We start from the raw sequence: 13068 nt of genomic DNA, 5'->3' as shown, positions 1-13068 counted from the left end.
TAGGAGGGAGCAATATACTGCTTGACTCATCGGTGAAGGTATGTTCTCGAAACTTTAACAAAAGCCCGTACCGAGCTACTGAGCGTCTCTCCCGCAGAGTCTTCCACTGGAGTTTATCTATCATCTCCGTAATGCTTTCGTGATTACTAAATGATCCTGTAACGAAGCGCGCTGCTCTCCGTTGGATCTTCTCTATCTCTTCTATCAACCCTATCTGGTATGAGGTAGAATGAGCTGTTTGTTTGCAGCAGATGGCCTAGGTTTTTTACTTTCTGGATTGTGCTGCATTCTTTAACAAATATGCTATGTTTACTTTTTGAAACGAAAATCAAACATACATAGCCCGATCATTTTCTTCATTTATTCATTCCAGACAAGCAGCAACTTCTTACAACTCAACAACAGCTCCCAAACAACTAATCACTATTTTCTACTAACAACAACCAACTGCTTTGGCTTGACACAGGCCCAGCATAATAAAGCAACTATCCATGATGATAAAATTCTTTATTAGTTTTAACACTTTCATACAGTTATGATGAAAAATTACTTCTTCACACAAAAACTTAAGTGTGCTGTAACTTTTACAGTATTGAAGATAATATCTGACACTGTTTGTCTTCTTGTACAGTTTATTTTTTATACAAAATTTCATAAAGTATTGATATTGAATAGTTGTTTTTGATGTATGCAAATTGCTACTGACATACTTAATTATTTTGATTACTACCTTTTACAGAGGCTTTCAGTGCTAAAGTTACATTATTTGTTTTAACTAACTACCTTATAAATCACCTTAAAGATTATGATCCACTGAACTATTTACAATCTCAGTAACTGGTCATGACATTATGCATTGTTTTTCCAGGACTTTCTGTTTGATAATTTTGCTTATTTTGTATAATGGTTGTATTACATGGGTGAATTATCTTCTTGGGTTTGAAATTATGGCTTTAAGAGAATGAAATTACATTTGAGTGGAAGTCCAAATAATCATAATTTTGCAAATGGAACTGTATAATTGACATCTTATTTACAGGTCATTCAGTAATTCCAAATATTATTAGATAATGAACAATAAATAAGTAAGAATAAACACAAAGGTAAATATATGCTAACACAATGTATTGAGTAATTCAGTAAAGTTTGAGTTTTTTCTACTCCTGTCTGAAATCTTAGACCATCACATCATGACAAGTTCCTTGTCAGGGCACTGTTTTAGTGTAGCAGTCACACCTGTTTACAAAAAGTGATCCACAAAACTTCTGTACAATATCACTTTACATCCACCTGTTGTAAAATGTTAATATATTCTTAGCACAAATGTGATGTGTTGCGCAGCCTCATGCTAACTTACATGTATCCCAAACTCTGAGAGATGTGAAACTTACACTTTTCTCACTTGGCATCCTGAAAGCCATGGATCAAGGCAGTCAGATAGATGCAGTATTTCTAGACTTCAAAGCATTTTACCGACAAGCAGAGATTCCCAGTTGTGGGATCGCCTTTTGGAACCCGTTTATACGGTGATGTAGGTCCCAAGTATCACACCATGCAGCCATTCAAACTGATGGGCTCTCATTCATGAGTAATTGGCTAAAAAATTTCAGAATTTCGCATGATGCCCTACAGCTTTAATAAAGGACTTTTTCTCAAACTAGTTGTGCAGTGTAATGGTTAAGGTAGAGTCCTCACGTAGAAAGAGTTGTAGGTTCCAGTCGTATCAGGTGCTGTGAAATTTTTTATTCTTAAATTGTTGTCAAAATGACTTTGATCTTTATTTTTATTTGATTAATTGCTCTAAATGTAATTGTTTTATGTATTACCTTCGATTTAATTTCTGTCATTTTATCATCCCACATTTTTGTCCATGTTAATGCATTCATTATTTCTATTCCTCATTTTGTTTGAATTTCATTTTACTTACACTCCCTTCCTTCATTTAAATCTTCATCTGCATTGTATTGTCCATAATGCAATAAGAATTCATGTTTTAAATGTTTGTGTGATGATTACCATCGAAAAAATGTCCATCTTGTAACAAAAAATACATTTTTGATGCCATACCACAGTCAATATAAATATAGTATGCCATCTTTTGTTCTTTAACTACTACATTGGCATTTTCAGATATTTAAATATTATGACAGATAAATAAACAAAAAAATTCACACGTACAAAGATTCCAAGAGGTAAAAGAAGGATATGAAGAAAATATGAGAGCAGTTGAAAAAGTTAATACAATAGTTAAAATCATATGACAGAGGAATAGAAATAAAAGAAATGTATCTAGAAACAATTAACTGATAAAAATAAACTTCAAGTTGTTTAATTAAAAAGATACAAGAAAAAATTTCAAATCACCTGCCAAGACTCAAACCCATAACCTTTCAAATTGAGGACTCTACCTTAACCATAAACCTATGCAACCACTTTGTAAAACAGTCCTTTGTTAATGCTGTAGAACATTACACAAAATTTTGGTGTCATACCTGGGACTTAAACCTACATCAGTGAGTACATGGTTTCAAAAAGTTGATCCCATCACTGGGGACTTTTCCTTGCCAGTATCACACATTTGGGCTGGTGTTACACTATCATATTTCTTTGACAAAGATTTGATCAAAGAAATGATGAAATATTGGTCAAATATGTTTGACAAAGATATTTGACGTGGCACTATAAAGGGGTATATTACACTGTCATCATATTTTTTGTCAAAGTTCAATATGGCTGACAACAACTTGTTATTATGCGCGGCAGTTGCATGTACCACAATTGCACTGTGTGTGCAGTTGGAGGAAAAGCACGGGGGAAAAAGAAATCTACCTCGGTGAAACCATGGATTTTGTGACAATACGATAAAAGCATTCAACAAAATTTGTTACATGAGCTTCTAGTGAAGGACGTCAAGTTGTACATAAATTACTTAAGAATGGATGAGCATACATTTCAGTATTTGCTCAGTGAAGTGTCTTGCCATATCACAAAGCACAATACTCACTTAAGAACTGATATATCTGCATAAGACAGGCTCACAGTAACACTATGATTTACCCGGCCGCGGTGGCCGTGCGGTTCTAGGCGCTCCAGCCCAGAGCCGCGCTGCTGCTACGGTCGCAGGTTCAAATCCTGCCTCGGGCATGGGTGTGTGTGATGTCCTTAGGTTAGTTAGGTTTAAGTAGTTCTAAGTTCTAGAGGACTGATGACCACAGTTTACTCTAGTTTACAGTACAGCACTTGAATACCACAGTGCACATTAACTAAAATAATACCTGAAATGTGTGAAAGCAATTTATAAAGCACTAAAGGACCAATATCCGAAAGTAAATAAATGTTCCATACACTTTATGTGCATTAAGAACTATTTTTATTGTAGCTCAAAGTAATAATTACATTTTCTGTCCCACAACTTTAAAATTAATAGAAATGTATAAAGCTGATGATGAGGTGCTTTACAATGTGAGACATCCTGAGTACAAAAAATAATGACTCTGAAATTTTTTTTGTAGCTTTCCAATCATCTTAATCCATTTTTGTACTCAGGGTGCCTCACATTTTAAAGCATCTCATCAGCTTCATATCTTTCTATTAATACTGTAGTTGATGGCACACGTGAATTAAACATCGCAGCCATGTTTACAAACACACTACTGGTGACAGAATGCTGCAGGTGGTAACATTTCACATTACAGTGAACAGAAAACAGGCGACTTTTATGATCAAATCTACAGTGAGGCTCTAGATTTGATCATATTTATTTGATGACAGACAACATTATCTGTCATCAAATATATATATATATATATATATATATATATATATATATATATATATATATAAAAAGAAAGATGATGAGACTTACCAAACAAAAGCGCTGGCAGGTCGATAGACACACAAACAAACACAAATATACACACAAAATTCAAGCTTTCGCAACAAACTGTTGCCTCATCAGGAAAGAGGGAAGGAGAGGGAAAGACAAAAGGATGTGGGTTTTAAGGGAGAGGGTAAGGAGTCATTCCAATCCCGGGAGCGGAAAGACTTACCTTAGGGGGAAAAAGCACGGGTATACACTCGCACACACACACATATCCATCCACACATATACAGACACAAGCAGACATATTTGAAGACAAAGAGTTTGGGCAGAGATGTCAGTCGATGTGGAAGTGCAGAGGCAAAGATGTTGTTGAATGACAGGTGAGGTATGAGTGGCGGCAACTTGAAATTAGCGGAGATTGAGGCCTGGTGGATAACGGGAAGAGAGGATATATTGAAGAGCAAGTTCCCATCTCCGGAGTTCGGATAGGTTGGTGTTAGTGGGAAGTATCCAGATAACCCGGATGGTGTAACACTGTGCCAAGATGTGCTGGCCGTGCACCAAGGCATGTTTAGCCACAGAACCCTGCCTGGAACAGTTCTGTCCTCCATCACAGCGGGACCCACCTCCTCTTCCTCAAAATGACCCTCTCCAAACCTTGCAGGAATTTCTGACTTCCAGCCTTTCCTCTCAATCCTTCTTAAAAAAACATTAATCCTACTCCCAACATCACCACTGCTGAAGCCCAGGCTATCCGTGATCTGAAGGCTGACCGGTCCATCGTCATTCTTCCGGCGGACAAGGGTTCCACGACCGTGGTACTTGATCGTCGGGAGTATGTGGCTGAGGGACTGCGTCAGCTTTCAGACAACACCACAAAGTTTGCCAAGGTAATCCCATTCCTGATGTCCAGGCGGAGCTTCAAGGAATCCTCAGAACCTTAGGCCCCCTACAAAACCTTTCACCTGACTCCATCAACCTCCTGACCCCACCGACACACCGCACCCCTACCTTCTACCGTCTTCCTAAAATTCACAAACCCAATCATCCCGGCCGCCCGCTTGTAGCTGGTTACCAAGCCCCCACAGAACGTATCTCTGCCTACGTAGATCAACACCTTCAACCCATTACATGCAGTCTCCCATCCTTCATCAAAGACACCAACCACTTTCTCGAACGCCTGGAATCCTTACCCAATCCGTTACCCCCAGAAACCATCCTTGTAACCATTGATGCCACTTCCTTATACACAAATATCCCGCACGTCCAGGGCCTCGCTGCGATGGGGCACTTCCTTTCACGCCGATCACCTGCCATCCTACCTAAAACCTCTTTCCTCATCACCTTAGCCAGGCTTCATCCTGACCCACAACTTCTTCACTTTTGAAGGCCAGACATACCAACAATTAAAGGGAACAGCCATGGGTACCAGGATGGCCCCCTCGTATGCCAACCTATTCATGGGTCGCTTAGAGGAAGCCTTCTTGGTTACCCAGGCCTGCCAACCCAAAGTTTGGTACAGATTTATTGATGACATCTTCATGATCTGGACTCACAGTGAAGAAGAACTCCAGAATTTCCTCTCCAACCTCAACTCCTTTGGTTCCATCAGATTCACCTGGTCCTACTCCAAATCCCATGCCACTTTCCTTGATGTTGACCTCCACCTGTCCAATGGCCAGCTTCACACGTCCGTCCACATCAAACCCACCAACAAGCAACAGTACCTCCATTACGACAGCTGCCACCTATTCCACATCAAACGGTCTCTTCCATACAGCCTAGGTCATCGTGGCAAATGAATCTGCTCCAGTCCGGAATCCCTGAACCATTACACCAACCACCTGACAACAGCTTTCGCATCCCGCAACTACCCTTCCGACCTGGTACAGAAGCAAATAACCAGAGCCACTTCCTCATCCTCTCAAACCCAGAACCTCCCACAGAAGAACCACAAAGGTGCCCCACTTGTGACAGGATACTTTCCGGGACTGGATCAGTCTCTGAATGTGGCTGTCCAGCAGGGATACGACTTCCTCAAATCCTGCCCTGAAATGAGATCCATCCTTCATGAAATCCTCCCCACTCCACCAAGAGTGTCATTCCGCCGTCCACCTAACCTTCGTAACCTCTTAGTTCATCCCTATGAAATCCCCAAACCACCTTCCCTACCCTCTGGCTCCTACCCTTGTAACCGCCCCCAGTGTAAAACCTGTTCCATGCACCCTCCCGCCACCACCTACTCCAGTCCTGTAACCTGGAAGGTGTACACGATCAAAGGCAGAGCCACGTGTGAAAGCACCCAGATGATCTACCAACTGACCTGCCACACTGTGACACATTCTATGTGGGAATGACAAGCAACAAACTGTCCATTCGCATGAATGTACACAGGCAGACAGTGTTTGTTGGTAATGAGGATCACCCTGTGGCTAAACATGCCTTGGTGCACAACCAGCACATCTTGGCACAGTGTTACACCATCTGGGATATCTGGATACTTCCCACTAACACCAACCTATCCGAACTCCGGAGATGGGAACTTGCTCTTCAATATATCCTCTCTTCCCGTTATCCACCAGGCCTCAATCTCCGCTAATTTCAAGTTGCCGCCACTCATACCTCACCTGTCATTCAACATCATCTTTTCCTCTGCACTTCTGCCTCGACTGAATCTCTGCCCAAACTCTTTGTCTTCAAATATGTCTACTTGTGTCTGTATATGTGTGGATGGATATGTGTGTGTGTGTGCACGAGTGTATACCCATCATTTTTTCCCCCTAAGGTAAGTCTTTCCGCTCCCGGGATTGGAATGACTCCTTACCCTCTCCCTTAAAACCCACATCCTTTCGTCTTTCCCTCTCCTTCCCTCTTTCCTGATGAGGCAACAGTTTGTTGCGAAAGCTTGAATTTTGTGTGTGTGTTTGTGTTTGTTTGTGTGTCTATCGACGTGCCAGCGCTTTCGTTTGGTAAGTCACATCATCTTTGTTTTTAGATATATTTTTTCCTACGTGGAATGTTTCCCTCTATTATATTGATATCAGTAATTTGAACCCAACAATTACGTTTTTTACAGTCCCTGTGCATTTCGAAATCTTTTCTGTAGTCTTATTTTCTCCACTACCGCCGCTATAAAATCCACCATTTCTAGTTCACAAACAGTTCCTTTCACCTTTTAAACAACCATTTCGGCTAATTCTAATAACTTTCGCTTTATTTCCATTTCCGTTTTTTCCCACATCACTGATAATTTTTATCCGCTTCCCACAGGTTTTAACATCATTTTTTCTTCGTCAGACAATTGTTAGCCTCATTTTCATAATCTGCCACCACAAAACCACTCCTTTTAATACATTACACGCAGTTTTTTCGAAATTTTCCCGAATTTCTCCATCCTTTAACGTGTTTTGGCGGCAACACAACCACCTAACCTTTCTACCAACCCGAGTCCAACATAGCCCAGCTGTAACCAACACCTTCTCGCCTTTTTTCACACCAGATCTCCAGCTACTCTCCAGTTCACCTTTATCTCCCCCCTTATATTTTTATTTTCGTTTTCATTTTACCCCCAAAGGCCTCACACTTAAAGTTCCCATCTCTGGCTGCAGCCCTTCTTTCAATCAGTCCCTATACCAGTTCCAAACTGAACAATCCATTGCCCTCACCCACCTAATCCTTCACCTACACATCAACTCAGCCAATGAACACACCCGTCAACTCCTATCCTTAATAAAAGTCCTTAATCTTTCCTCTCCCACATCCACACTGGCTGTTCAGAGCATCCTCCTACAGGCCAACCGTAAATTAGAACAGCATGCCACCCTCCACCTCAAAAAACTATCCAATCTCCTGGTTTCCCACCTCTGGAAAGGCAACTCACTCACCCTTCACAACCTTTCCAGCAAACCTCAACCTCCTCTCATTGCACACAAACCCACTCTCTCCCATCTACTCAATCTCCCACTTCCAGCTTCACTCCCTCCAAAACCTCAAAATTCCAATCAACACAATCTGGAACCACAACACCCTAATTCAGTAGTTAACCTTTCCTCCAAACCTCTCTCCCAATCCGAAACCTCTGTCCTATCCAAAGGCCTCACCTTCAGCCCCACTCCCAGATTCAACCAAACAGCCCTGGTCAAAGATTTACTGTCCTACACTCATACTCTCTGCTGGAAATATCACTTTGCCACGAAGAAAAATGATCCTAATCCTACTCCTAATGATCCAACTCCCCAAGACACCATCCAAATTGAACCCTGCCTGGAACAGTTCCGTCCTCCGTCGCAGTGGGACCCACCTCCTCTTCCTCAAAATGACCCTCTCCAAACCTTCCAGGAATTTCTGACTTCCAGCTTTGCCTCTCAATCCTTCTTAAAAAACCTTAATCCTACTCCCAACATCACCACTGCTGAAGCCCAGGCTATCCGTGATCTGAAGGCTGACCGGTCCATCATCATTCTTCCGGCGGACAAGGGTTCCACGACCGTGGTACTTGATCGTCGGGAGTATGTGGCTGAGGAACTGCGTCAGCTTTCAGACAACACCACATACAAAGTTTGCCAAGGTAACCCCATTCCCGATGTCCAGGCGGAGCTTCAAGAAATCCAGAACCTTAGGCCCCCTGCAAAACCTTTCACCTGACTCCATCAACCTCCTGACCCCACCGACACCCCGCACCCCTACCTTCTACCTTCTTCCTAAAATCCACAAACCCAATCATCCCGGCCGCCCCATTGTAGCTGGTTACCAAGCCCCCACAGAACGTATCTCTGCCTACGTAGATCAACACCTTCAACCCATTACTTGCAGTCTCCCATCCTTCATCAAAGACACCAACCACTTTCTCGAATGCCTGGAATCCTTACCCAATCTGTTACCCCCAGAAACCATCCTTGTAACCATTGATGCCACTTCCTTATACACAAATATTCCGCACGTCCAGGGCCTCGCTGCGATGGAGCATTTCCTTTCACGCCGATCACCTGCCACCCTACCTAAAACCTCTTTCCTCATCACCTTAGCCAGGCTTCATCCTGACCCACAACTTCTTCACTTTTGAAGGCCAGACATACCAACAATTAAAGGGAACAGCCATGGGTACCAGGATGGCCCCCTCGTACGCCAACCTATTCATGGGTCGCTTAGAGGAAGCCTTCTTGGTTACCCAGGCCTGCCAACCCAAAGTTTGGTACAGATTTATTGATGACATCTTCATGATCTGGACTCACAGTGAAGAAGAACTCCAGAATTTCCTCTCCAACCTCAACTCCTTTGGTTCCATCAGATTCACCTGGTCCTACTCCAAATCCCATGCCACTTTCCTTGACGTTGACCTCCACCCGTCCAATGGCCAGCTTCACACGTCCGTCCACATCAAACCCACCAACAAGCAACAGTACCTCCATTATGACAGCTGCCACCCATTCCACATCAAACGGTCCCTTCCCTACAGCCTAGGTCTTCGTGGCAAACGAATCTGCTCCAGTCCGGAATCCCTGAACCATTACACCAACCACCTGACAACAGCTTTCGCATCCCGCAACTACCCTTCCGACGTGGTACAGAAACAAATAACCAGAGCCACTTCCTCATCCCCTCAAACCCAGAACCCCCCACAGAAGAACCACAAAAGTGCCCCACTTGTGACAGGATACTTTCTGGGACTGGACCAGACTCTGAATGTGGCTGTCCAGCAGGGATACGACTTCCTCAAATCCTGCCCTGAAATGAGATCCATCCTTCATGAAATCCTCCCCACCCCACCAAGAGTGTCTTTCCACCGTCCACCTAACCTTCGTAACCTCTTAGTTCATCCCTATGAAATCCCCAAACCACCTTCCCTACCCTCTGGCTCCTATCCTTGTAACTGCCCCTGGTGTAAAACCTGTCCCATGCACCCTCCCACCACCACCTATTCCAGTCGTGTAACCTGGAAGGTGTACACGATCAAAGGCAGAGCCACATGTGAAAGCACCCACGTGATTTACCAACTGACCTGCCTACACTGTGATGCATTCTATGTGGGAATGACCAGCAACAAACTGTCCATTCGCATGAATGGACACAGGGAGACAGTGTTTGTTTCTAATGAGGATCACCCTGTGGCTAAACATGCCTTGGTGCACGGCCAGCATATCTTGGCACGGTATTACACCGTCCGGGTTATCTGGATACTTCCCACCAACACCAACCTATCCGAACTCCGGAGATGGGAACTTGCTCTTCAATATATCCTCTCTTCCCGTTACCCACCAGGCCTCAATCTCCGCTAATTTCAAGTTGCCGCCACTCACACCTCACCTGTCATTCAACATCATCTTTGCCTCTTCACTTCCGCCTCGACTGAATCTCTGCCCAAACTCTTTGTCCTTAAATATCTCTGCTTGTGTCTGTATATGTGTGGATGGATATGTGTGTGTGTGCGAGTGTATACCCGGAAGAAACCATAATATGTTGCAGAGTGGGGATGTATCCATTACCATGCACTTCACAGTGATTTGCAGAATATGAAAGTAGATGTAGATATACTTGTAACAAAGCAGTCTATGTTCAGAAGGATCCCTGGGAAACAAAAGCATCATTTATCAGCAAGCGGAGAAAATGTTGTTTTTTCTTTGCAGTCACTTTTGGCAGAATAATAATTGAATGAATTCTGGGATTATAGCACCTAAAACTCCAGGTAATAGAAAAATAAGTTTGAAAAAGTGAAATCAGTATCAAAATTGAGATGAAGAAGGAGATATTTCATAAGTGGAAATTTCACTAGCATGTAAGAAATGCTGCCAACATTGATGCAATGTAGCGAGGACAAACACAAAAAGATTCTTTAGATAAACTGATTGAGATATTCAGAACCTTTTCATGTTATACAACACTGAAGATCCAATACAAAGATAAAGTAACTAATAAGGAGACAGGTTGTTTATAGCATGTCTTTTAAAGTAAGGTACAACAAAAATTATAGAAGGTGCCACAGGAGACAAATATGGATCGGGTGAGTTTCACATGCTGTAATATAGACTTCAAACTATAAAAATCACCAGATAGGAAGAGTTGTCTTTGACAGTTATTAACATTCTTTGAGTAGATGTCATGACAGAAAGAAGAACTGCTGTGAGTAGAAACATGTTTTTTTATTGTAGTTATTTGGTTTCCATCAGTTACTGTTCATTTTGAAATAGGATGATTTCAATTTAATATGCTTTTTGTTTTCTAGTCAACTCTGAAAGTGCTGAATGTCTCTGGCAATGGTTTAAATTCCTTACTGGACTTGGCTCCTCTTCGTAAGTTGACATTTCTTTCAGCAAAGGATAACAGGTTGTTGGATGTGGGTGACATCACAAATGTTGTAAGTGGGTGGTTTATTCTTTCTTCACTTGAGCTACAGGGTAACCCTGTTTGCAAATGCCACCACTATCGTGAGAATATAATTGCAGCTGCCAATAGGATTGGTAAGTGTAGCTTTGAGGTAGCTTTTTCTTGTGTGTGTGTGTGTGTGTGTGTGTGTGTGTGTGTGTGTGTGTGTTCCAGTCTCTGATATGTAAATAATGAAATCCTACATACTGATGAAATTATTTTCCACAATTCTTGCTGTCTTATGATCAAATAGACATGATTAACTCCAAAGGACTGACATTGTTGTTTCATCAGTACCAAAATAAAAACTTTTCTTTGTTACATGAAGGTTACAGTGTCACTTGGAGAACTGATTTATTTGAATATATTTTTATTAAGATTGTCTTGAATAAGTTAAACATAATGACAAAGCTGACTGCTTTTGTTTGCTAAAAATCAGCAGAACTCTAAAAAATGCAGTAGATAAAAAAAAGATTAAATATGAAATTGAAAAGTCCTTAAATATGAAAAAAAACATTACACTGTAACATATCAGAGCCATGATGTGTACATCTCAGTCGTATAATGTGAACGGCTATTTCCAATTCCATACCATTTATTGAGCAATGGTGTATATACGCTAAAGAGCCAAAGAAACTAATACACCTCCCCAATATCGTGTAGTGCCTCCATGAGCATGCAGAAGTGCTGCAACACGACATGGCATGCACTCGACTAATGTCTGAAGTAGTGTTGGAGGGAATTGATACCATGAATCCTGCAGGACTATCTGTAAATGACTATCCGTAAATCTGTAGGAGTATGGGGGGGGGGGGGTGGAGATCTCTTTTGAACATGTTGCAAGGCATCCCAGATATGCTTAATAATGTTCATGTCTGGGGAGTTTGATGGTGGCCAGTGGAAGAGTTTAAACTCAGAAGAATGTTCCTGGAGCCAATCTGTAGCAATTCTGGATGGGTGAGGTGTCACATTGCCTGCTAGAGCTGCCCAAGTCCATTGGAATGCACAATGGACATGAATGAATGCAGGAGATCAGACAAGATGCTTATGTATGTGCCACCTGTAAGTCATATCTAGATGTACTGGGGTCCCATATCACTCCAACTGCACATGCCACACACCAATGCAGAGCTTCTGCCAGCTTGAATAGTCCCCTGCTGACATGCAGGATCCATGGATTCATGAGGTTGTCTCTATACCCATACATGTCCGCCTGCTTGATACAATATGAAGTGAGACTTGTCTGACCAGGCAACATGTTTCCAGTCATCAACAGGCCAATGTTGGTACTGACAGGCCCAAGCAACGTGTAAAACTTTGTGTCATGCAGTCATCAAGGGTACACAATTGGGCTTTTGGCTCCAAAAGCCCATATCAATGATGTTTCATTGAATGGTTCACATGCTGACACTAACTGATGGCCCAGCATTGAAATCTGTAGGAATTTTGTGGAATGGTTGCACTTCTGTCACATTGAATGATTCTCTTCAGTCGCCATTGGCCTCGTTCTTGCTGGATCTTTTTCCGGCCACAGCAATGTTGGAGATTTGGTGTTTTACCGGATTCCTGGTATCCACAGTAGGTTCTTGCAGGATATTTTTCCAGCTACAGCGATGTTGGAGATTTGGTGTTTCACTGCTTTCCTGATATTCACAGTACACTCGTGAAATGGTCGCATGAGAAAATCCTCACTTCATCACTACCTCAGAGATGCTGTGTCCCATCATATGCTGACTATAACACCATGTTCAAACTCACTTAAAACTTGATAACCTGCCATTTTAGCAGCAGTAACTGATCTAACAACTGCACCATATTGGATGGGCCCCCTCCACGCCCACACTGACGTGGTGACCAAGCCAAAAGCTCTACTGTCACCTCCGTAT

The 13068-nt window shown here is 42.2% G+C and overlaps 1 protein-coding gene across 1 annotated transcript in view; it reads left to right on the top strand.

Moving 5' to 3' along the window:
- The window catches only part of LOC126195203 (protein phosphatase 1 regulatory subunit 42-like), a 134262-nt gene that overhangs the window by 41954 nt on the left and 79240 nt on the right, over positions 1-13068 (top strand). Inside the window, exon 4 of the mRNA XM_049933717.1 lies at positions 11043-11277. Coding sequence (XP_049789674.1) covers positions 11043-11277 — 235 coding nt within the window. The remainder of the gene's footprint in view (positions 1-11042; positions 11278-13068) is intronic.

The sequence above is a fragment of the Schistocerca nitens genome, chromosome 7, assembly GCF_023898315.1.
Source record: "Schistocerca nitens isolate TAMUIC-IGC-003100 chromosome 7, iqSchNite1.1, whole genome shotgun sequence".
NCBI classification, from domain to species: Eukaryota; Metazoa; Arthropoda; class Insecta; order Orthoptera; family Acrididae; genus Schistocerca; species Schistocerca nitens.
This window is presented reverse-complemented; position numbering and strand designations above follow the sequence as displayed.